The sequence below is a fragment of the Lepidochelys olivacea genome, assembly GCF_965140295.1.
Source record: "Lepidochelys olivacea isolate rLepOli2 genome assembly, chromosome: 8".
Taxonomy (NCBI): Eukaryota; Metazoa; Chordata; order Testudines; family Cheloniidae; genus Lepidochelys; species Lepidochelys olivacea.
Window position 1 is genome coordinate 79,050,714 of NC_140418.1, and position 26,352 is coordinate 79,077,065.

Here is a 26,352-nt window from a genome sequence, read left to right on the forward strand (position 1 = left end):
ATACATTGCCGATTTCTGCTTTCAGTTATATGGATGTAACATCCATTGCCTTCATTTCTTAACTCTTCATTTACATCGGTGGGCCTTGGATCCAGGTAACTTATTTGACCATTAGCTTATGGTCAAACAAATGCCCCTTTCTATAAGCCGTCATATATAATATAGGACTCCTGGGTTCTTGTCTCTGCTCTGCTCATGACTCACTGTGTAGCCTTAGACAAACTAGTCAGTTTACCAGTCAGTAAAATAGGGATCAAAATAACTCTCTCACTCTTAGAGGTGGTTTTAGGTTTAGTTCTTTAATGTTTGAGAAGTGTATGGAGAATGGGGGTTACCAAAATACAAAGTTGTTTTTAAAATAATAATAACTGTATCAAGTTAGAGCGTGTAGAAGTATATGCACCATACACTCTTCAATGCATGATAATCATGTACAGATACCATTCCTATGTACCTGAATGTGTCGGATTACTTTAGGAAGTATAACCTCCTGGTTTGTATAAAAGTGTTGATGTAACTTGAAACAATGTACATGTTGGCATAATATCTTAACACTTCTCAAATTTGTTTCTTGGTTACCTGATGCTAGAGTAGATCTGTTGTCTCTTGATACCCCAGTGGATATGATATCAAATATAATTTAAATATTGGTAATGATATAGTTAATTGCTGTGAAAACAAGTGTGTCAATACTCAATTACTCACTTAACAAAATAAAATCAAAATAATTTCTTTGTAAATTGATTTACAGCATATACTTGTTTCTTAATGTGCATGATCCGTGGCCATGTTTCACAGGTATGAAGCTTGTTTACTGAAGGTCCTATTAATCATCAATAGACTAATATCTGTAGAATTACCTTACAAAGTCCAAGACAGACTTTCTAATTCAGATTATTTTCTGCTTAAACTCAAAGAAGAATTAAACAGTTACGCTAGCACAAAAGCGGTGAGCTGAACAAGCAGAGTGGTAAGAGGGTTGCAGGTGAAACTGCAACCTACTTTGCATTATTCATTGAGATTGTACCCACTCATCAATGCTTATAAAGAGTAAATGTGATCAGAGTTCTAGTTTGTGTATCACAACAGAAGAAAATGAGTGTGGAAGTTGTTGTCTTTTTTAAAGAAGCCACTAGAAAGTGAGCAGCAAAGAGCACTTAGATTAATGCAAAGACTTCATAATTTTTCTCCATTTTGTATTACAGCTTATTGTTCTAGTGCTCCGTTACAAATTATTATAAAACATTAGTGAAGTTGATTAAGATATTGTTCCCATTCCTTGTCAATAAAAAGGGTTTGTGTGTGTGGGCAGCGGGAGAAGGGGGAATGTAAAAATGAATAGTCTTTTGGGGAGTGGGTTGTTTGCTTTACACTAATATTTAACACTAAAAACATTTTTATTGGGTAGAGTTTATTAAAACGTTTACTCTTAAACAGAACATTACTAGCATCTGTTGTGGGTACATGGAAGCCTTTTTGTGCTCTTCCTGAGTGACTCAATGATAAATCAATACCTTAATAAAAATCACTTTCTGTCAAAGACATATTAGTTCAATATGTGTGGCTGTGGACATCAGCTGCATCCATAGAAACAAACTGATAAGAGACTGAGTTTCACTATTGTAGAGAACATTATTATTTATTTACTATTATAAGCCAGACTGTGGACATTGTACACTATTGATAACATGTTGCTGTTTGATGTCAAAAGATTTTGCCATATGCTTTCATTTTTTACTTAAGTAAGTTTTTGGGTGTGAGCATTTTTTGATCCTTAACTGAAGACATTGTAAAACATCTCATTCTTTTCATGCCAGTTATCTGAGTAGCACTACTTAGTGCTCTGTAATGGGTAATATGTCACAGTGTGGCCATGATTTCACTTCTAGGTTGTAGGCCTGTACCGATTATGTGGTTCAGCAGCAGTCAAGAAAGAGCTTCGAGAGGCGTTTGAGAGGGATAGCAAGGCTGTTACTCTCTGTGAAAACCAATACCCAGATATTAATGTGATAACAGGTAATGCACTTACTTTTGTTTTTAATATATAGCCATGAGAAATCTCTATCTAAATAAAGAAAATTATGCTTTAAAATGGTTCATTGGAGTGTCACTCAGACAATCCATTAGCTACACTTTGTTTTGCTGAACAAGAAAGGGAAGATGAATCCTAACTTTTCTCATGTAAAAATGAGATGTGCCAGTGATAGAGAAACAGTGTAATGAGTTGTGGATAGAGGTTGGAAGTGAATGGAGGTCTCTGTGGTATGCCAAACCTTTAAGACTATTTATTCTTTGTATTGTGATAGCTCCTAGGAGACCTAGTCGTGACCAGTACCCTATTGGGCTAGATGCTGTACAAACACAGAACAAAAACACAGTCCCTGCTCCAAATATCCTACAATCTTAAGAGAAGAGACAGCATGTGGATATAGCCAAATGGGAGAGTACAAAGAAACTTGTTTGATTTATGAGCTTAGGCCCCAGTCCTTGTGCTAATTTTACAAATTATTCCATTGACTTCAATGGGACTACTCACAGTACAGAAAGTTAAGCATGTCCATAAGGCCTTGTAGAATTGGGTCGTTAGAGCCAGGTCCTGCTCCCATTTAAGCCAATAGCAAAACTTCCATTGACTTGTGTGGGAACTAGATTAGTGAATAGTGCATAGAAATTCAAGGTGTGCAGTGGGAAATAATTAGCCATTAATCTGATCGTATGCATACTTTTTTGGGTCATTTATAGAAAATTAATTTGGGGCTCATTTTATCCAAAGTCTTATCTGTCTGTGTAGTTCATACTCCTGTGACTCAGTGGGATTTCTGGTAAGGGTTTGGAGAATTGAGACCATTTTTATGAAGAGAATCTTAGTTTGGATAGCCTTCTGGAATAAACCAAAAAATGTTTTGTGGTATACACTGTGCATTTCACCTGTAACATTTAGTAGTAGGAATCTTTGGCTTTTTAAAAGGTGGAATAATTTTATGACTAACGTTAGTTTACATAACAAATACTAATAATCTATTTTCAGGCTTCATGGTATAAATTGATGGCCTGCAGAAATTGGAATGGAGTTTTTCCTTCATATACATTCAGGGCTTGAAAATTTACTCAGCATGTGGTAGGCCAGGTGCAAATTTGCTGGGCCACAACACCCTCTGTCACTTGTAAAGAAATAACAGTTGTGTTATTTAATTGTTTGGTACTTTAATTTCCAACATATTGTCAGTCAACTTTCTATTTTATGCATATTTTAAAAAAGTAACTTACTGCTAAGGATGGGTGAGTAGAAGAAAAACTTTATCAGCAGATTTTATGCAATTAATTTTACTGTGTTTGCTAAATAATATCTTTGCAGAATAGAATTTGACCAACCCTATTTCCTGTAGCTACCTTGGCTAGTTTCATTGTTGGTTTTTGCCTTCTCCAGAAGCGTCAGTTACTGGCTACTCCCAGAGGCAGGATCCTGGATTTAAATATATATTCTTTACTTTGAAAGGTTGCACAATGAACACTCATCAAGCTCCTTTAAAATATTCTTTGATTTAACTTCTTTTAATAAATTCACAAGAAAAAGTGATGATAATTCTTAGGACCAGCTTCTTTCAGGACTTTGTTATGGTCCTGTGTTGCTCTTAATCATTGTAAACAAGCATTGGAAATGCAGATGACTGTTATTGCTTAGGTTTGTGAATTAACTCATAGAAACAAGAGTTTAATTATGTCAAACATCAGAAACCAACAGCTTAATAGTGAGCTGTAACTAAGTAATGACCAAACAGATGTACTGCTAAGGCAAGTTTTGGCTCAATAAAAAATGGAAATAACATCTCGCACCTTAATATAAAGCCTCATGTACTATTAAACCTTCAGCATTTACAGAAACAATTCAGACACATGGGAGACTTATGAAACAGTTCACATCCACACCCAGGAAAAACTTGTAATATTTCTGGGGTTGCCAACCCTCCAGGAATGTCCTAGAGTCTCCAGGAATTAAAGATTAATCTTTAATTAAAGATTATGTCATGTGATGAAATTGCCAGGAATACGTCCAACCAAAATTGACAACCCTAAATATTTCACAGCATTCCAGTTACCTGTGCAACTTACTACTGCAAGTATTTCTTTTGATGTAAGCTCATGTTTGACCTGGGATAGTGCTAAGTGTAGAAAGAAAGCCCTGGTGTTGCAGCTGCACTAGTCTGGTCCTTCCAGCAAAATCCCACAATACTGTGGCTAAATAGAAAAGATCACTTTAATTTTGTAAAATTCATTGGTGCATGCTTTTGTTGTTCTTGATTGTTACACTACACCTGTTTGAGTGTGCAGGGTCTCCTGTACTCCTGTTTTGAACTACTGCAGCTTCTCAATGTTTTGCATTTGACTTTTTTTTTTATAAGGTACAAGGCATACGGTTTTGAGGTCTTTGTTTTTAAGCAAGAATCAGATATGTTTCTTTATACATTATAAAATGTATGCTGCTTTTGTTTCTAAAGAAGAAGCATATTTTAAGGAATCCCATTTTAAAAATTATTTCCTACAGCACCTCTTCAACTGTGCAGTTCTGAGCAGACTCACAAAGCACTGGTTCTCTAACAGTTGGCAGGGTTGCTGTGTGTCTCCGCACGCTAAACTGGTTATCTTCCGCATACTGTAGCCAGTTCTGTCACTGGTTACAATCTAAACAGTTCAGTCTTTGATGAGCCTCTAATGCCTACTGACATACCAGAGGCATCATGCATACTTTTCCATCCTGATTTGTAAGTATCTGTCAGTGCATATTTCACCTATGTTATCTCTTTGTTGCTGAAGAACAGTTTTCTTAATGTTTTACTGTAGTGTTTGCAACGCTAAGGCTGATGTGTATGATTAATACTTTTATAAGCCAAATCATGTGTTCCCTAAAATATGAATAATCATAAATCTTGGCTCTTTTGAAGACTAGTGCTTTATTTGGGCCCATATTGAAATTTGAAGGGTATTGTTGGTTTCAAAACATTATGCAGATATTTTCTTTTGAGAGTTCTCCAAAGCCTAAGAATGAAAATTTAATGATTTAAGTCTTGGCTGAGAAATGCTCTGGAGGCGGCACTGGCTTACACGCGATTAAATGCACTCGTGGCTCAAAATAAAATGGGCTGCCAGGTTTAGGAACAAGCCCAGCAGCAATGATGTTACGTCATGTCTATTTTCATCCATGTGACTTCACATCTGTGAGTTAAAGCACATAATACGGTTACCAGTTCAGTGGGTCAGGAAAATGAGAAATTAATGAAGTGGATGGTGGTTTCTGCTTGCTGTCTAAATTGGTTCTGTGTGGTGAGCGTTTGTGCGAAGGAGAATGCAGCAGTAAGCTGGTAGTCAGTAGAGCAAAGCTTGAGGTTAAAAAAAATAACTGCAGCCTCTTACAGGGCTAATTTAGCAAAGGGAACAGCAAAAGGATTGAGAGGTCAAAGGGCACTCCATGGCTCAAAACTATTCTGTTATTCAGGGAGTAAGCAAGAGAAAGTTATCTTGGGGGGTGGAGGTGAGGGGGAGAAGTTGGTCCCGTGACCATGGACACTATTACATGGAGCTCAACAGAGATGTTTTTAATAAATGGTTGAGTGTTCTCGCTATGTTATAAACTTCAACTTGTTTAGGACATTTTCCCTCTTCCTAGTTCCCATTGCAAAGTAATTCTGATCTCGGATTCCTCTTTGAAGAACAATTTGATCTGAAGCACAAAAGAAAAGGTTATAGAAAATTATTGCCTCTTGCTTCTTCTGCTTAATACCTAGAACCACAATGTACAACAAAATTCTGCCAAGTTTGTTACATAAATATCCCACACATGAAATATAGGCCTCTAAAATAAGGGGAAAGGAATGGAAATGTGGAATACGAGGCCATAGTAAGTCATTTAACAGGGAGTACTGTGATCAATCCATCCACTTAACTCTGGGCTGCATGATTTAACAGAGTAGTACAAAATTCAGAGAGAATATGGGCATAGGAAAACATGTATGGTATTTTTGTTTCCCCAATGGAACATTCATATTTTTGAAATGCACTGTAGACTGTTACCTGTTGTGTGGTGATCTCTAAAGACATGATGGTGAATCTTCATCATCTGCTTCTGAATACTCACTATATGTTACATGCCCCCTTGGTCTTAAGTTACACTAAATTAAAACAAAAAAATCTCCTGAGTTCTCTATTATAATGAGAGCCTGGCAGCACATGCTTCAGTCAAGATAACTATGTAGTCCCTTCTGTGTGTCCAAAATGTTAATTTTTGTGATGTCTGAAATTTCCTTTCTAGGACTTTTCCCCAAAGTGAAATTTTTTGTTAAATTTGCACAAAATCTCTTCAGCTGTTTCTGATTTGGGCATTAGTGGGAAAGAAAAGTACTTTGCACAGTGTACCAATAAACTATATATATTAGGGCTGTCGGTTGAACGCAGATAACTCACGCGATTAACTCAAAAAAATTAATAGCAATTAAAGAAATTAATCGCTATTAATTGCATTGTTAAACAATAGAATACCAATTGAAATTTATTAAATATTTGCGGATGTTTTTCTACATTATCAAATATATCAATTTCAATTACAACACAGAATACAAAGTGTACAGTACTCACTTTATCTTATTTTTATTACAAATATTTGCACTGTAAACATTATAAACAAAAGAAATAGTATTTTTCAGTTCACCTCATACAAGTCCCATAGTGCAGTTTTTTTAATCATGAAAGTGCAAGTTACAAATGTAGGGGGTTTTTTGGTTCCATAACTGCACTCAAAAACAAAACAATGTAAAACTTTAAAGCCTACAAGTCCAATCAGTCCTACTTCTTGTTCAGCCAATCGCTAAGAGAAACAAGTTTGTTTACATTTACGGGAGCTAATGCTGCCCACTTCTTAATTACAGTGTCACCTGAAAGTGAGAACAGGCATTTGCATGGCACTGTTGTAGCTGGCGTTGCAAGGTATTTGTGCCAGATGTGCCAAAGATTCATATGCCTCTTCATGCTTCAGCCAGAGGACATGCTTCCATGCTGATGATGCTCGTTAATTAAGTTTGTGACTGAACTCCTTGGGGGAGAATTATATGTCTCCAGCTCTATTTTACCCACATTCTGCCATATATTTAATGTTATAGCCATCTCGGATGATGATCCGACATGTTGTTTGTTTTAAGAACACTTTCACTGCAAATTTGACAAAATGCAAAGAAGATACCAATGTGAAATTTCTAAAGATAGCTACAGTACTCGATCCAAGGTTTAAGAATCTGAAGTGCCTTCCAAAATCTGAGAGGGATGAGGTGTGGAGCATGCTTTCAGAAGTCTTAAAAGAGCAACACACTGATGTGGAAACTACGGAACCCAAACGACCAAAAAAGAAAATCAACCTTCTGCTGGTGGCATCTGACTCAGATAATGAAAATGAACATGTGTGGGTCTGCACTGCTTTGCATTGTTATTGAGTAGGACCCGTCATCAGCATGGACGTGTGTCCTTTGGAATGGTGGTTGAAGCATCAAGGGACATATGAATCTTTAACGCATCTGGCACATAAATACCTTGCGACGCCAGCTACAACAGTGCCATGCAAATGCCTGTTCTCACTTTCAGGTGACATTGTAATTAAGAAGCAGGCAGTATTATCTCCCGTAAATGTAAACAAATTTGTTTGTCTGAGCAATTGGCTGAACAAGCAGTAAGACTGATTGGACTTGTAGGCTTTAAAGTTTTACATTTTTATTTTCGAATGCAGGGTTTTTTGTACATAATTCTACATTTGTAAGTTCAGCTTTCATGATAAAGAGATTGCACTACAGTACTTATATTAGGTGAATTGAAAAATCCTATTTCTTTTGTTTTTTACAGTGCAAATATTTGTAATAAATATAAAGTGAGCACTGTACGTTTTGTGTTCTGTGTTGTAACTGAAATCAATATATTTGAAAATGTATAAAACATCCAAAAATATTTAAATAAATGGTATTCTATTGTTTAACAGTGCAATTAATCGCGATTAATTTTTTTAATCACTTGACCGCCCATATATATAATAAACCAACCTTGCTTTTTGAAGAGGGCCACAGCAATAAAAAAACTGTAATCTGAATCTTGAGATGGATCCTTGAAAAGACATGCCTTTACTAGATTGAAAGGAAGGGTAAAAAATATTATTTAAATATATGTTGGATTGAATACTGTGTACTGAGTGTGCGTGATATAACATTTCTTTCAGTTGGGAAGTGTGCACTTAAACTTAGATGCACGTCTGAGCAATGCACACCCATTTAGCATGTCTGTAGGTAAGAGCCTGCTCTTGTTGATGTAAATTTTGAAATTCGCATTGGTTTCAACGGGAGCAGAACATGGCTTCAAGTGTGGACTGTTTGTCTCTAGAAGTTTATAATCTTCTCAAACTGAGAAGCTCCAGATTTTTTTTGTTTTCCTTTTTCCTCTGCCCTTACTTTCTTTCCTTATTTACTTATAGGCTTTAAAAACCTAGGAGAGTTAATGTTAAAAACTATTAATGCCCTGATAAAGTTATACAGCTAAAACTAGAACAAATCAGCTGTGCTTTCAACGGCAGTGTTAATTTGGCCATGTTGCAGTAATCAGAAAAGTAGGAGTAGGAAATAGTACATTTGTGTAATAGGGGTGAGTTAATGTTGCTCTTGGAATCTTAGGTCCCCATTTTCTGACTTGCTACAATTGTGACTGTTCTTTCCTAACATTATTTCAATGCAGTACATTTTCCTTTTTTCCTTTTCTTTCAAAGAAATAAGAACAAAGATTGATAATAGTTGTAATAGTTATATTTCACGTATGAAGACCATCTAAGGAGGAAAAATTAAATCTCTCCACTCTGTGTTTATGCAAAATTAATTTTTAACAAAATCTTTAGTGACAGTTTACTTGACAGCTGGCTCATAGGGCAAGCTTTGCACTGAGATTTGTAACAACTCTTGCTTTGTTAAAAAACACAAAAGTGATGGTATTTCTGTCATGGTTTGGGGAGTGATGTGTCCTGTGTTTGGCAGATACTTAAAATTATACCTCTCTATTTCCTGCTTCCAGCTCTATCATCCTAGATCGGGGTGGGCAAACTTTTTGGCTTGAGGGCCACATCTGGGAATAGAAATTGTATGGCGGGCCAAGAATGCTCACAAAATTTGGGATGGGGTGTGGTAGGGTTTAGGGCTCTGGTTGGGGGTGCAGGCTCTGGAGTGGAGCTAGAAATGCGGAATTTGGTGTGCAGAAGGAAGCTCCAGGCTGGAGCAGGAGAGTGGGGTTGGGGGGAGGCTCTGAGGTGGGGCTAGGGAGTTTGGGGTGTAGGAGGGTGCTCCGGGCTGGGACCGGGGCGTTCGGAGGACAGGAGGGGGATCAGGACTGGGACAGGGGATTGGGGTGTGGGAAGGGGTGCAGGCTCCAGCTGGGGGTGTGGGCTCTGGGGTGGGGCTCGGGATGAGGGGTTTGGGGTGCAGGAGGGTGCTCTGGGCTGGGATCGAGGGGTTGGGTTAGCATGCTGGGAGAGGCTCAGGGGTGCAGGCTTCAGGTGGCACTTATCTCAAGCGGCTCCTGGAAGAAGCGGCATGTCCCTTCTCTGGCTCCTATGCGGAGGTGTAGGCAGACATCTCTGTGCATGTCCAGCTCTGTCTGCAGGCATCGCCCCTACAGCTCCCATTGGCTGTGGTTCCTGGCCAACGGGAGCTGCGGGGGTGGTACTTGGGGCAGGCGTAGCATGCAGAGCGGATGCCCCTGGCTGCCCCTAAGCACAGGAGCTAGAGGGAGGGGGGGCATGCTGCTACTTCTGGGAGCTGCGTGGTGCGGCCCCTGACCCTGCTCCCTGCCTGGCACAAGGCAAGCCCGAGACCCCACTCCCCAACAGGAGCTTGAGGGCCGGATTAAAACGGCTGGCGGGCCAGATGCGGCCCGCGGGCCATAGTTTGTCCATCCCTGTATTAGATGCTGCCACGAACCAAAGTTAATTATGGTAATATTTTATGAAAAGGAGTTTTAGCTAAAATGAAATATCAGATTGTAATATGTTTAACTGAGCTTTATCTTAATTAAAGTGGTTATTTGCATGATACGCTGTGCTTGGACATTTTGTAGCAGAGATTGCCTTTTTTAATTTTAGTTTTTTTAAATGAGAGTAGTAAAAGAGGTAGGGCAGAGAGAGGTAAAAAGCTACACATCTTTAGGAGGTTTCCTTGTTTTCATAATACTGTGGTTTTTGCTTCTAGATATCTGGCCTATGTTTGTCGTTTCCAAGTGGCTATGATTAGTGCTCTTGTTTTTTCTGTAAGCAGTTGAAATAGTACTCAGTCTGAAGTATTAGCCAGGAGTTTAGACCTGTTTACAAAAATTTTCAAATGCTGAGGTTAACTCCCCGCACCCATTCCCCCGCTGCCCTTTTCCTTGATTCTATATTAGACAGATGGAGAGGCTCACAGAGGAGCAGGTATAGTGAAATGCTTCCTGGCTGTTGGCATCCCACAGAATCACATTTCTTTTCTCCTTTTCCTTCTCCCTTTGTACCCCAATCCTTTCCAAAATGACCTTTATAAATGGTCATCTGCATGTCCCTCGTTCCAACATCTTAATGTTGGAACTGTAGCAGTAATTCTCTACTAGTTAGTGTTTTCTGGGATCAAGAAAATTTTCAGAGGTAGGTCCTTGCATTCACTGCTGCAAAAGTCTGTAATCTTGATACAGTCTTACGTTTAGTGAGAGTTGCAGGAGTTCTGCACTTCTTGGGCTTGGACATATAGTTGCCAAAGAGGTGATAGGTGGAAATGTCAATGAATGGGAATGGATGCTGTATCCATTTTATTCTGTGACCACTGATCTACTTGTTAACTAGTGCAGCAGCTGTAAATGCAACAGGTGGTTAGAAAGTGGGACGTTGGGTGGGGTTGATGTTTTTTGTTTTAGGGAACAGCTGCTCTTTTCTGCTTTGGATTCGTGTTAGTAGGCAGAGTATGGCCTTTATTGGTACTTGGTAATCAGGCACATTTTATAAACCAAAGTAAGAAACAATGAGATGAATAGGAAAGAAATTAATCACCAGGCACACATGAAGCCGTGTGTCACTAGACTTTGGCGTAGCAGAGAGATTTAGGTCATTCCTAGTTACTGTAGCTATCCCTTCCCTTTCCTGAGACAGCAGACATGTGGGAAGGCTACTGTCAGCTTCTTTTCTGCTCTTTCCCTACTTCTTGTAAATGGCAGGATCCTGGAGTTACATTCTCCAACTCACCCTTGAGAGAACTGTGGATGAGATCACTGATAGCATGCAGTTTCCATGCATGCATGTGCCCACCCATACAGGCATCTTTCCTTTGAGAAAAAAGAAAAGGAGTACTTGTGGCACCTTAGAGACTAACCAATTTATTTGAGCATAAGCTTTCGTGAGCTACAGCTCACTTCTTATCAGAGCTTATGCTCAAATAAATTGGTTAGTCTCTAAGGTGCCACAAGTACTCCTTTTCTTTTTGCTAATACAGACTAACACGGCTGTTACTCTGAAACCTTTCCTTTGAGAGTATCAGGCACCTGTCATATGTCAGGCATCCTCTGGTGCCTTCACCTGGATTAAAACACTGTCTGTGGGCCTCAGTATAAGTTAATGTAAATGCAAAATAGTTATTCGAGTAATCAAGAACTTTTATGTTATTTTCTCTTTTGGTATTTTGGGTCTGAATAATTCTAGACAGTAGTACTGCACTGCTTTTCTTCTGGAAGGACAGAGTCTTTTACAGAAGATGGTAGAACCACCAACGCAGAGGAGCTGGTGTAGTAAATAGCACTGTTGAGAGCCTAACAAAAGCTCTATTGCACTGTCATGCAGCAGAGCCAGCAAGTAGTGTGGAGCAGAACAAAAGGGTCTGGGGAAGAGCAAGAGAGCAATCTTAACCCAGTGGGGGCAGAGTCCCAATTTTGATGCACTTGTAGACTTGCACTGAACAGCAATGAGAAGCATTATTTGTATGAATAATCCTGTATTGAGAGAACAATATCACTCTCATTCTGGGGCTGCTAGAGTTCTGTCATTAATGGGTGTATTTAAGGTGTTTTCAAATTTTTAATGTGTCCTGGACTATGAAAATGTCTGCGAAAGAGAGTTCTGATTCGAAATAAGGCAATTAATCTTCATTCTTGTGTGTGACTTTAATACTAGTATGAATTGCGTATGACAAGTTTTGGTGGAATGCATTTGTGACCTGTCAGAACTGGAGAGATTTTTATCATGGAGAAGTAATATGCTCTCATGTAGCAGTCATTACTGCACCTACTGTGCACAACACAGGCAGTTTCTAAAGTGCTCTGTATACTGGCACTGCAAAAATAGAGGAAGGATAGTTCAGTGGATGGGGACTGGCTTGGGAGACCTGGGTTAAATTCTGAATCTACCACAAACTTCCTGGGCAAATCACTGAGGGTATGTGTACACTGCAGCCACAGGCTATGTATGATTTAACCTAGCTAGCCACCTGGGTCATTACCCAGGGTTCTGGACTGGGTTGTACAGCCCATGCTGAAACCTGGGATGCTGCAGCTTCATCTATTCGGCATCTGTAAAATGGGGATAATAGTATTTTCCTACCTCTCAGGGATGTTTTGAAGATACATTCATTTAAAGATTGTGAAGAGCTTAGATACTACAAAAAGAAAAGGCGGACTTGTGGCACCTTAGAGACTAACAAATTTATTTGAGCATAAGCTTTCGTGAGCTACAGCTCACTTCTTATGCTCAAATAAATTGGTTAGTCTCTAAGGTGCCACAAGTCCGCCTTTTCTTTTTGCGAATACAGACTAACACGGCTGCTACTCTGAAACCTGTCATTAGATACTACAGTAAATATAAAAGAGAGAGGTCTGAAGTGGGTCTGAGGTAAGTCTAGTACTAATAGTGCTATAAGCATATTTGAAAAAGTTTCCAGAACCCCAAAATGTTACGAAGTAATGAAATAACGTCATTGGGCAATTACACTCCCAGTAATTCAAGCCCTTGGGAGCTCCCCAAATAATATGATTTTAGTCTATTCTTATTTCCCCTATGCAAATGTAAGATGTAGAAAACAGCCTGGCGAATTCTCTTGTGGGAGGAGTGCAGGTTATGTGCCTTAAAACTCCCAAGAAATTCTGCAACGTGAGAGTCTTCAGTTTGTTAAATGCATCTGTTCCTGTGTCTCTTGTGAAGGTGTCCTCAAGGATTATCTAAGAGAGCTGCCCTCTCCCCTGATAACTAAGCAGCTCTATGAAGCAGTGTTAGATGCCATGGTGAAAAATCCCTTGAAAATGACAGCAAGCGGTTGTGAAAATGACCCAAGTGACTCTGAGCATACGGTGGCCCTTCTGGATTGTCTGCCAGATGTTGAAAAGGTGAGTACTACTGGCCAGCTAAAAACATAATAAATCGCCAGTTGCAGAAAGGGAAGGAACCCTTATTAGACTACACATAAATGCTGCTGAGTTCTTATACTTCCTATTTGTAACCCAAATACCCACTTGATAGATAACACTTTCAAGCTGTCTTTAACTTTAAGATCTGCATTGCTGGGTTTAATTTGTACTTTGTGTGATTTACCTCTTCCGGTGTACAAAACTGAATTAAAAATGGCATACAGGTATTTTTTAATATTGTGAAAACTCTGACTATGAGTTGTATTAAATTCCCAGAGCTCTTTTTGTTATCCTGGGTCTCCTGGCCAATGCTTACCTGAGTAATAGCATTCCTCTCCCCTAAACATATGTGATAGGGCTATAAGCTGCCATATGTTGTAGCGTAAGAGCTGCCGTGTTCCATCCAAGAGCATCAGTGCATCCTTGACAGGCAAAGTGAACCCTGTATATAGATTATGGAGTGCTGTGGGAGGATTCAGTCTGAAAGGCACTCTGTAAATCCCTCTTGCTGAATTATTATTATTAACAATAGTGCAATAAAACTTTAACCTTCAATGTTTAATTGAATGTTATAATAATGTTATAATAATGTTAATACATCTATTTATGCCAACATAATTTATGTTGGCATAAATAGATTTTACAAGAGCAAAAGTTAAAGGTTATTAACAGAAAAACTAAAGAATGCGAACTGACTTGATTAAGTTTAATGTGTTTACTGTAAATGGACAAGCAAATTGCTTCTAAGCAAAGTAGAACGTAGTAAATGTTTAACCTTTAGCCAGCAAATGTGCTTGTGTTAAGTGTTTTATTACCTTAATTTAAAAGATGAATTAATGTTCCTTTAAGAAATTTTTATTGACTTGATTGCCAGCTGTTTGCTGGTTTTTCACTTCTGTGTTGTAAAGTGCCCAGAGTTCAGGATGGATGCTTCAGTAATAAATAAAATGATCCCATAGACAGCAGCTAGTCTGCGCTGCAGAATTGAATGCTCATTCTCCATCGAGGAGGACTGCATTTGAGGTGGTGAAAGGAGCAGGTCCTGCTTCTGTGTTTGAACATCTTTTCTGTTCTTTGATAGTTCAACGACTGCTTAACTTCTTGGTCTTACCGTTTAACACATAACAGTACAGTGCCATTGCTTTCAGAGGTGCACATCCGATGGCAGGTGTGCCCAAACCGCAGCTTATGAGCCACGGGCGGCTCTTTCACAGTTAAAGTGCAGCTAACAGAGCCCCCCCACCTACCACACTGGAGGAGTCGGGGGGGGGGGGGGGAGCTTGTGGCTTCTTCTCTGCGGTGAGGTGGTGGGGCTTCAGCCCCATGGGGCATGACTGCCAGGGCTTGAGCCCTGAGATTCCCCTCCCCACGGGGCTGAAGCCTGAGCCTCGGTAGGCACATCTAACTCTCAAACTTCTGAAGATTATCATATGCAGCTCGGAGGGTTAGTAAGTTTGGCCACCCTATCCTATGACTATGTGATGTATTGCCTGAGGTACCATTCTCTCTTCCTGATGATATGTGTTCTTCAGGAGAGATTAAAGGAGCAGCCTTGAACATTTTGAGCAGATACTAACCCCTCATTGGGGTGTTTATGGGGTTGCACATTCATAAACAAAGCCCTTTTCTTCAAGGTTACAACTATTCCTAGAAGTTACCCTTCTAACTGAGGGGTGCGGTACAAAGGACTTGAGTGTCCATGGCTGACAATCCAGTAGTTTTAAAGAATACTCAATTCATGTAGGGCCAGATTTGGCCATCCATAACACCTGTTGAGTCGTATTGTATTCTTCTAGTCCCACTTTGTTTAGTGGAACTATCACTGGGGTAAGGAGCTAGACAATATGAGTAAAAGCACCAGAATCTAGTCCTTAATATTAAATGAAAGACACTTCCCCTTTGCAAAAGAATCCTTGTAAGCTAAGCATTTTGAATGCTGAAAAAGAGGTAATTCTAATAAGTCATTTCCACTTAAAGCAGACCTGGGTGGCCAGAAAACTGGATGGAGGTCAATTTTTATTTTTATCAAGCCAGACTGACTTCTTGTGTCCCTGCTGCTTCTTCAGTTTCTTTCCTTTCTCTGATGTCCTCTTTTCACTGTAAGAAAATCTATACACGTAGATCAGAGGTCAAGTAAGAGAAAAAATTTTTGCCCAAGACATCTGTTTTAACCAGCCTGCACTGTAATGGAGTCTAATACAACTTGATGTTCAGTGCTTAGATACTGCAGTGATTGTGTTATGGAAAAGCCTTAGATATGTAACAAATACCCTTGAAAATAGCGCTGTTGAGCAAGAGCCATAGCATGATAACGGACTGTATTTTTGCTGTATCTAGTTACCTGAAACTTAACTTTTTCATTTTAGGCAACCCTAAAGATGCTGCTGGATCACCTGAAATTGGTGGCATCTTATCATGAAGTAAATAAGATGACATGCCAGAATTTAGCTGTGTGTTTTGGGCCTGTCTTACTGAGCCAGAGGCAGGAGACCTCCAATCATAATAACAGAGTCTTTACAGATTCAGAAGAGCTTGCTAGTGCCCTGGACTTCAAAAAACACATAGAAGTTCTTCATTATTTGCTCCAGCTATGGCCAGGTAATAAAATTTATGAAATTAATTCTGTCTGATGAGAAAGCAATGTCAACAGATCCTAAAATATAACCAGATCTTTTACTGTGTGACTATAGAGTGTGGTTTACAGGGTATACAAATGGTATTGGGGCTCTTCTCAGTTATTGGTTAATATGTCACAACATACTAAAGAGACCACAGTAATTTTATTATCTATTGTATCCAACTGTTCTATCAAAATGTGTCATTCAGTGAGAGATCCTGTGCTTTGGTGATCTATCTACCAACTGAAAATGACAAGATTTTTAGTGTATTTTGTGTGTGGTTCTCAAGCAATTGTGATAAAAGATACAGAAATAGGCAAAAAACCCCACCTAGTGGCGGTGCTCCTACACACCACCTAACTCAGGTTTCTGATGTGTTTGGTCATTTTGCTGGCTTTGGCCTGAACAGGTATAGATTCTTTTGGTTTTATGGGTTCTTAACTTGCACAGACAGACCTGCTGAATTATTATTTGTATTACAATAGTGACTAGAAGCCCCAGTCAGAATTTGAGACTCCAGCTGTACAATTGTGTAACAGAAGGCTTTGGGAAAATAGGTAATGAGCCAATCTCTGAGAGGTGCAGGGCACCCATAACTCCCATTCACTTCGTTGTGGATTTCATGTGCTTAGCAGCTCTTGGGAACAGGCTCGAGTAGAAGGGAAGGGAAACGCTGATATTTTTTATTGAACCTGCCAGAATGCAAGTGAAGGACATAGTTCTGTTCGGATCTGTGCTTCAGAGGTGGAAGGATGCTGCTAACTTCTCATTTCCTAAGGCAGGGGTGGGCAAACTTTTTGGCCCGAGGGCCACATCAGGGTTCCAAAACTGTATGGAGGGCTGGTTAGGGAAGGCTGTGCCTCCCCAAACAGCCTGGCCACCGCCCCCTATCCGGCCCCTCCCACTTTCTGCCCCCTGACTGCCCCCCTCAGAACCCGTGACCCATCCAAACCCCCTACTCTTTGTCCCCTGAGCGCCCCTTCCCAGGACCCTCACCCCTAACTGCCCCCCCAGGACTCCACTCCCTGTCCCCTGACTGCCCCGACACCTATTCACACTCCTGCCCCCTGACAGGCCCCCCAGGACTCCCACACCTATCCAACCTATTGGATAGGTGTGGGAGTCTGGGGGGCCTGACAAGGTTCCCTGTCCTCTGACACCCCCTGCCCCGAACCTCTGCCCTATCCAACTGTCACCTGACTGCCCCCTGGAACCCCCTGCCTCTTATCCAACCCCCAGCCCCCTTACCATGCCACTCAGAGCAGCAAGTCTGGCAGCCGCGCCACCTGGCCGGAGCCAAACAAGCTGCCGCGCTGCTGTCCAGAGCGCTGCCCGTGCGGTGGCGTGGCTGCAGGGGAGGGGCCGGGGGACAGCCTCCCAGGCCAGGAGCTCAGGGGCCAGGCAGGACGGTCCCACGGACCGTAGTTTGCCCACCTCTGCCCTAAGGTGTTCAGGCACCTGATCAAAGCCCATTGTAGTCAGTGGAAAGACTTGCATTAACTACCATGGGTTTTAGATTAGGCCCCTTATGAATTATTTTTGTACTCTCTCTCCTGTTTAGTAGCTAGCTATTGAACTGGATCCTGCAGTAATCCAGAGTACCAGGCTCAGCTATTGCAGTCTCATGGTTGTAAACTGGAGTTTGAGAAGATTATTGTGGGGTTCTTTAGTATCTTTTTATAATAGTTAAATATTCCCTGGCCAACAGAATCCATCAGTCACCAAGAGATATGTAAGTGGGAGGAAGATGAAGGTCTGCTATATCTCTTGTTTCCTGATGTGAACGATCATTGAAGCCCACTTAGTTTCATAGTAATCTGATTTGTGACAGTGATCAGAAGTAATCTATTCCATTACCTACCTGCTTGTTAATATGTGTTTCTCAAATGTGCACAGAATTAAAATTTTTATTTTTGAGATTGCAGAGGTTAACTATAGTGATTTCATGAACTGTTTTTTCATCTGTTTTGCCTTTAGGACATACTAAAGCCTCTTGGGAAACTATTTGCTTTGCATTAAAGTATCCTTGAAACATAAACTACTTGATATGAGATTTAAACCAAATCCAAGTCACAGAGATTATTTAGTTTTAACTCAAACAGAAGAAATCCTTGTTCTTTCGTATAAGATTAACAGTAGATATATAGGAAATGTCTGAGGCTATGTTGTGGCATGTGTTTGGGATGGCAAGTGACTCAGGTATAAGTGAAGTATGAAGGCCATCATATATTCTGTATATGCCATTCTTATTACAGAAAATCTGTTTCAGAAATGTTTAAGAATAAATATTTGTGTATCCCTTTTCCAATAAATCCTTCATACCAAGAGTCAAAATACAGGACCGGGAAGGAGAGGAAAATCATAATTATTACAAAACCTAAAAAATTACCTAAAATAGTTTTCCCATACAACATAATATCACAATTGAATTTGAGGTTGATATCTATCATCTGCTTGGGATAAAGAATAAAAATGCTGTACCTTTTAGAAAACGGGGAATCTCCACTTTTCCAGTGATGGATAGCAGTTGTTCTCCAGCTCTTTCTATCTGCAGACAACTCACAGAGAGAGCTGCCCAGTTTCTCACTGGATGGTTCTGAAAGCATTTAATTCCAGAAACCACCAGGAAGGAATCCTGCAACTCAGGACTGTGTGAAGGAAAGAATTAAATATTTCTCTGGCAAGTTGTGTAAGAATAAATAAATAAAAGTTAATGGCCATTTGAAACCATTTTAAGTTTATGTTGAAACAGTTTGAAGTGTTTTTCCTGGAGGGGGAGATGGATTAGCAGGCAAAGTGCAGGTCAGGCATATGGGCACAATGAGTGCAGTCTGCAGTTTATTACATAATAACTGCATAAGTGGGAATAAAGGTGAACTTTATTAAAGGTAAACTTTCAAAAGTTTATTAATGTTTTTGTTTTTTAAGATCACAGATATATGTACTAATATATTTTGAAATAAAAGTATATGAAGTCCAAATTTTTAAATATTAATCTTGTAACTCCACCAGGTGTACCCTAGCTCCTTTTTTCTTGGGAGGAAGATCTCAAAGTGGGTGCTACTTTATCTAGCTAGTAACTGTGGTTATTATCTTTGAGAGTCTTTAGAATGATTGAAGTCAGAGAATTGTTTGGGAAGATGTAATCTGTCTTTGGGTGGAGCTGTGAAATGCGGGGGTGGGGGCGGTAGGATGAACAAACAAGTGGAGGGAAACACAAGAGTCTTCTGCAGGCTCATTTAATTACCACAGAAATGCCAAAGTTCTGAAGATACCATGGAGAAGTGTTTTTTAAAAGTACCCTAAGGTTTCCTGTGCTACATTAGATACTGATCAGCATACATCATATTGTGGGACAGACAGTGACTGAGCCTTCGGGCATACCTCTTCATCACTATCTCAAGCAATAACTTCCACCCTGGGAATATCACTAGTATCCATGCTGCTGCTGCCGCCAAAAATGCTTGGCACAATCACTGCACCGCATGCTAATGCCATTTTAAGGTCTACAACAGCTGCAGCAATCCCTCTGTCTGTGAGCACCTACTTACACTTTATATCCTGGCAATAGGAATGATGAGTTTGTTAGGAAATTGCGTAGAGGAAGAAAAACCCAGTATAAGTATGCAAACTCTCATCCATTTGGTTTGGGGTGTTTTGTTTTGGATATTGAAATGTCTAATGCCCACTGCCAGTCAGATATTCTCAGCCATTAGACCAGCACTTTGTGGGGAGCCAGTGTTACTTCTGACTGTCACAGCAGTCTTGTGAAGCCAGTCGAAGGCCCTGAGGGGATGGTCCCCATCAGAAGAACTGGAACAGCTGCTTATCCAAAGGATAAATGGCAGTGCTGTGGTCTTCCATATTCTTCTGGTCTGACAATGATCCTGTCCTGGCACTGCCTCCACACTTAGGGGGCCAGGATTCCTATTCCTTCAAGATGTAACAAATGTACATCTGTTTCATTGTGGATGTGCTTTAGTATAACGACTCAACAGTCATTGACTAATAATGGAGCTGCTTGCTATAGGTTTGGCTAATTCAGCCTACAGAAATGAAAACATGGGTTGTATTTCTAGTTGCAAACTAAGGTGGGATTTGAACAAGTTGGTACCTTAGTTCACAACATGATCACTTCTGCTGGGAAACTAAAGCTACTAAATGTAGCTTTTTAGACAGGATCATGCAATACTGTCAAGCAGGCAAAAGATACCATAAGTAGAGAAGAGGTTTCCATCCCTCCTGTAATAAAAGTGTACAAACCAATACTGTACAGTACCTTTGGTTTACAAGAACTGTGCAGAACAATGACTACGGTGAAATTTAAAGTAAAATATGAATGCTTAAATGTAAATCAGTATTCTGGGGGTAAAAAAAAAATCTGACTCAAGAAGGAAAGATCACAGTCTAGTCTCTTAAACTTAATCTGCCTGTAGATTTAGCAAATTTGATAATAAACATGTTGTGCACAACTTCAATTTCCTTATTTTTCCAAGTGAAAACAAATGGGTCTTTGCTCAGTGGGAGAGTGTAAAGCCGGCAAGTTTTGCTAACCCTGGGACCCTTTGTGTTAATGGAGCATAGTCCAAACAGAAAGACTTTTTTGTTAATGTGAAATAAAACAAAAAGCCAAGAAAGTTCTTGAAGATTACTGTGGTATACCTAAAATGAGACTAATGTCTTGCATAGAGACCAGTTATGGGTCCAAAGAGAAGAACATTTGAGACCTCCCAGGACTGAGCCCTTTATGCTTAAATATAGAGGACGTTAATCAAAAAGTGACCGAGTTGGAATCTTCCTGATCTCTAGGTATTTGTGTATGCTACATTTCTAGCAGTGAAAGAGAATGCATAACCTGCTTCTTTAATTTCAAGAGGTAATAGTCCACTGCACAGCAAAAAGAAGTTAAGGTATTTAGGAGGCATGGGTCAGTAAAAATATTTGTACTGTTTACCATAGGAAGCCGGTAACAGAGGAGGAGTCTTAGTAACTTATGCTGTGTAATCATGAGTTCAGGTAACACACTCAAATGGGTTTGATGGTTTATTTTATCTTTGACATGGAGTTATGGCTGCTTAGATAAATTAATACAAAAGAGCTTCTACTGGTAGTGCACAAAACTTGGGACAAAAGAGAAATGCAAGAGTTCAACTCTGATGTGCTTTCAGCTTCTCTAGGTGTTTCTCGAGGTGGTATTTTTATTGTGTTTTTTAACCTCTACAAGTGGTGCCTGCTTTTTGTTACACCATTTAGTTTGGAAGAGGCCTGTGAGCTAAGCTGTTTGCTTTTATTTGACCATAGCTAGATGATGATTAACTCATGCAGTTGAGTTTATCAACGCTCTGGAAGTTTTCTGTTTTTAAATGGACTTTTTCAGTTGCGGATTAAATATGGCATGAATCTTCAAAACTGAGCTTTCCATTAGATTTTCCTTCTAATCTAAGTGATGTCAGATAATGGCAGAAAAAATAATAGTGGAATGTGTTGGCCATAAGTTTGCATGTATTAATGCATGTTTTGAGTGTGTAAAGTAGAGTGAAATAAATGGACAACCTTTCATTGCTGGTCTCTACTAGCAATCTGATTGTTATGATTTTCATTAAACTTCTTCTTTGTTCTAGTGCAATGTTCAACTGCCAAAGAATCAACATACTCAACCATGTTTCCAGGGAACCAGTCGTCTTTGAATTATCTGAGACCCAAGAAGCAGCGGCCTCAGATGTTGAATTTGAGCAGTACTGAAATGTCAGGGGTACTTAGGCCCCGGCCAGCCAGACTAGACAGTCCCTCAAGTAATCGCTATGCAGGAGACTGGAGCAGTTGTGGGGAAAACTACTTTTTAAATCCAAAGGAGACCCTAAATGAAGCAGACTATGATGATGTTCCTTCAGAAGATACAGAAAGTGGGGAAGATTGCAGCAAAGTAGATGGACCAGATAGACAGATTGAACATGCAAAATCCACGTCTAAAGAGCATACATTTCAGACCTATTTGACAATGCAAACAATAGATTCAGCAGTGGACCACAGAGTAAACCTCAAAGACCTGCAAGAAAGTATTGATACTCTGATAGGAAACTTGGAGCGGGAACTCAACAAAAACAAACTAAATATCACTTACTAATTTCCTTGCGTGATACCTGCTGTTGATACCTCCCTGTTCCTCCACCCGTCTCTTCAGAAAAGTCTGTCTGTGGGTTTTTCAATGAATTGTGGAATAATCTGTGGCCTCCCTTGGATAAACAAATCCAATTTAGCCAATCCATTATTGTGGATCATTTTTCTTCTCATTAGAAGAATACATTGGCCTCATCCTCTGTGGTTTAAGTTGGCCTTTTAGACTATGCGAAATGATGTTAGGAAGAAGTGATTTCCCCTCTCACTCCTTCAAAGTACTATGCACTTGTGAAGCTTGGACAGTATGTGACAGGAGCTAAGGTGCCATCTTTGTCTGCTCTGTGTAGCAACAGCACTCTTAGTTCCTGAAACTTTATACCTGGTACGGACATGCCTCTTAGTAGAGGATTAGTGTTTCTTGGCCTGTGATTTGCAGCATGAACTTTAGGTAGATCCCATTCTACCATGTATGTCACCTTTTCATTTGCAGTGCAAAGGCTGTTATGAAAAAATGCTTTTTATACGTATGTAAAAGTTTAACTGTACAAAATATTATTGTATTCCTGTATTAACGCTTTTCAGTAATTATTTAAACCTGCAAAAATTAAATATTTTTCTAACCTTGTTTGTATATATTTATGTACATGTTTGTATAGTTATATTGGGAAGCGGGAAATCTGAATTAGATAAGGAAACCATTTCTAAAGAGCTCCACATTGTGATGCCAAAACAAGGAATCGCTTGAGCAATGTAGCATTTGATTTTACGCACAGAAATATGTGCCGAGAGAGAGGACATAGTGAATCATTAATATAAATGACCTTGTGTCACATGTTACGCTTCAGTTCACAGCTGTTGACTATTAACTACATAAAGAAACCATCCAGTTTAGTTTTAAGAATTATTCCAGCATTTCCTAAGTGTTTCCAGTGAACCTGTCTGTTCCCTTTAAAGGTGCCCTTCAGGCAAAGAAGGGGGATGGAAAGGATTGTGCTATTTATTTTTTTAATCCTTTCTGACATATAAAGAAGGTCTGAAAGGGTTTTGGGTTTTCAAGCTTTTATTTGGTGGGGGGGGATTGTGCTTTTTATTTTACCTTCAAAATAGCAGACTGTTAAGTCTTTAATACCTTTGGAGGTCATCTTGCATGATTCAGATGTTCATTGGGAACTTGGAGGTGATAAATATTTATGAAAGGCAGTCGTTTTCCCCCCCACCCCCAAGTGTTTTAATTAAATAGGTGTTAACCAAAACAAACAAAATCAAGAGTTTTAAATAGTCGGAATGAAAATTACATCCCTTCTCAATTAATCAAATTTCATTTCCTTGGTATCTGTGATCTCATAATACAATCATATCTCCTGTCATCCATAGTGTCTTCCATGGCAGGTAACTGAATTTCTAAAATAAAAAAAGCAGAGAAAATATTTGTTGTTAAATATTTTAAAAATCTCAAGCCACCTTTGTAATGTCGTAACAAGCAAAAGGGCACAAACCCATTGTTTTTCTTTTATAGGCCACAGCATTTTTACTGGGAATCCAAACATCCGGTCTTAATCAACTAGCAATATAGGATTTAACTTTCTTCTTTCTTTTCAGTATGTGAGCATCCTTCCATATCTTTCCTTTTGCCCTGTGGTAAGTGCTTTTAGCTAGTACATACTTCTATATATTGCCAGGTTTTATAGTTATTTATTTACAGTAGAATGTCATTGAGAACTACGGTACAGTTTTACCACCTTTTTCTAAAGGAATATCTGAGCATAGTTTCAAATGATTTATTCATTCTCATTAATTTATTTTTGTTATAAGTGTTAAAATATGCAATACAATATTGTTTAAAATGTAAATTTAACCTGACACATTTATCAATAAATCAATGTATTTTTTTAAACTTTTATACAGAATGTGTATAATTTTTAAACTATAAATTTTAATTCTAAATAAAAATTTGAATTGAGAATAAAATGTGATCAAGTCTAATAAGTGGTTATTTAAAAATATACTTTAAGCTATCTACTGTACATATTCTTTGGCAGAATATATTATTTAATTGTTCGATAGATACTCTAGTGGTTTGCAGAATTTTTTTTTTCAGTCACTTGGAATATTTTGTTTTCTAGATTGCAATTGCATTCATATAGGATTTTAAAAAATTATTGTAATAGCTTTTGTAGTTGATCTGTTTTTGTAAGCAACTTTAAACCCAATGTTTTTGACCGCAGTTCTTGGTATGTTGCAAAGATATGTTGATGGTTTGGGACAATCTGTTTCCATATCATTTGTGTGAATATATTTAGCATTAAAATATTTCTGTATAAATATTCTTTGGTAAACCAGACTATTTCTTAAATTCTGTGTTTACAATATAGACTACAAATGGGTCCATTATGCAAAAATATTTGGAATTTTTTTTTATTATTAAATGTACAGACATGTATTTCCTAGTCTGAATATTGTGTTAACATTTTATGCAGCAAACACATTGCTTTATCAAAATTAATTTAAACTTTAATATTTTAACAACATTAGAACACAGTAACTGGATGACCTGTAATGATTTACCTGAATTAATGTCAAGCTCATGAGTTGTTTAATTATACTAAAGCTTTCCTGTTCAGAGATTTTGTATAAGGGATCTAACTGCAGGTAAACAAAACTTATTTTGCAGTTGAATGATTGTGGTTGCCACATTTGCTTTTAAATGGGTTAAGACAACATCCTGTAATACCTTGATGTCCTGTAAACATCCCCCTCATTTGCAGACACAATTCCCTCTGGGTATTTTTTGTTTGTTATATACTGTGCCTATCTACATAACTGTTTATATAATAATATTTGTTCAAGTTGCAGCTTTCTGTCAGACTTAGCGTTGTAAAAGATTCTTAAAGAGATAGATTAGTATGTAAATTCCCCATGACCGGGGAAGTTAAATGCAGGGATTAGAAGAGCATAGTTCTAGCAAAGTGCAAATTAGTATTTGTTCTAATAGATAGGTCTTCATGACATACAAGAGATGAGCCTCAGGTTCTGCAGTCTTTACTCAGGCAAAACTCCCAATGAACTCCATGGATAAGCCCTGAAATGCTTATTTAGTAATAAAATAAAGTTTCTTGAGTTACCCATTTCTGTGTGTTTTTCCCGTATAGTTCATAAAGGCGGTAGTGCAGTGGTTTACACACTGCAGGGCCTCTTACTACCAAAAGGGATTTAAAAACCAGATTTTAGAGAACATAATATAATTCACAGGCAGACTGTCTTTGAGCTATGTGGCCTTTCTACTGTCCCAGATAATGAAGAAGTTAGATGCAAATGAAGATGACACAGAAATGTGTCAAGAAATCTTTCTCACTAGTATGCAAACTGCTTTCCCATAAGAAAAGTGTGGATATTTAAATATTTGTACGTGTCTGTTGATGCGCACACAGCATGCCCGGGGAAAGCACCAATCAAATGACTTAATTTACAGTCCCATGGAAACAGGAGAATGGAACCAAGATTTATACTTCTGATACTGCTTAGTCACTGTCTTACAAAATGATCACAACACGTATCTGTAGATCTCAAAGGTAAGTACCATTTCACATATGGGGAAACTAAGACACACAGAGTTTATCTGATTTGCTCTTGGTCATACAGCAAGACAGTGGCAAAGCTGGGGCAGAACCCAGGTCTCCTGACTCCCTATCACTGATGATGTCCACTCAGCTATTCTGTCTCCGGCAACATGCATCTCAGTAGCCAAAGCAATGTGCACCTGCTTTGTGAAGGAAACTTCAGCTGCTTCCCTCAGAATGGAGGTGTTCATCCTTGTTTGCCAACACTCCTACCATGGCTGAGCTACTGAATATCTCTGTCTGAACTTGAAGCAGTTGGAGAAGTAAAGCGGGAATACTTCCATTTAGACATGTTTAAGGTTGATCGGGAAGCCAGGCGCCAATCTGGGCATGCATTTACCCCAGTTTGAGGAAAGGGTGAGGTGAGGTCTGGTTGCTGTGAGATTTTTGATGTGAGCTTCTCCAGGCTGGAAGCAGAGAGAATCTCCACTCAGCTGTTTTATTTCCTCCACAACAACTGGAGCAATGAAATTTCTGAAGCTGGTGATTCTCAACTTCTTCCCAGTCTCCCTTTGGCAATCACATGCCTTCCCAATAACAACTAGGTTGCTTGGTGATTTTGGGACAACATAAAAACAAATTTG

The 26,352-nt window shown here is 39.1% G+C and overlaps 1 protein-coding gene across 4 annotated transcripts in view; it reads left to right on the forward strand.

The window, feature by feature from the left end:
• SYDE2 (synapse defective Rho GTPase homolog 2) overlaps positions 1-24,011 on the forward strand; it is a 53,849-nt gene extending 29,838 nt beyond the window's left edge. For 3 of the 4 annotated variants that reach the window (XM_084636107.1, XM_084636108.1, XM_084636109.1), the window contains 4 exons: positions 1,890-2,016; positions 13,214-13,395; positions 15,783-16,014; positions 21,656-23,789. In XM_084636107.1, the coding sequence (XP_084492233.1) occupies positions 1,890-2,016; positions 13,214-13,395; positions 15,783-16,014; positions 21,656-22,158 (1,044 nt within the window). In that variant the 3' untranslated portion in view covers positions 22,159-23,789. Of the gene's footprint in view, positions 1-1,889; positions 2,017-13,213; positions 13,396-15,782; positions 16,015-21,655 lie in introns of all 4 variants that reach the window. The other variant, XM_084636106.1, reaches the window with a different exon arrangement.
• Positions 24,012-26,352: the final 2,341 nt, after the last annotated feature.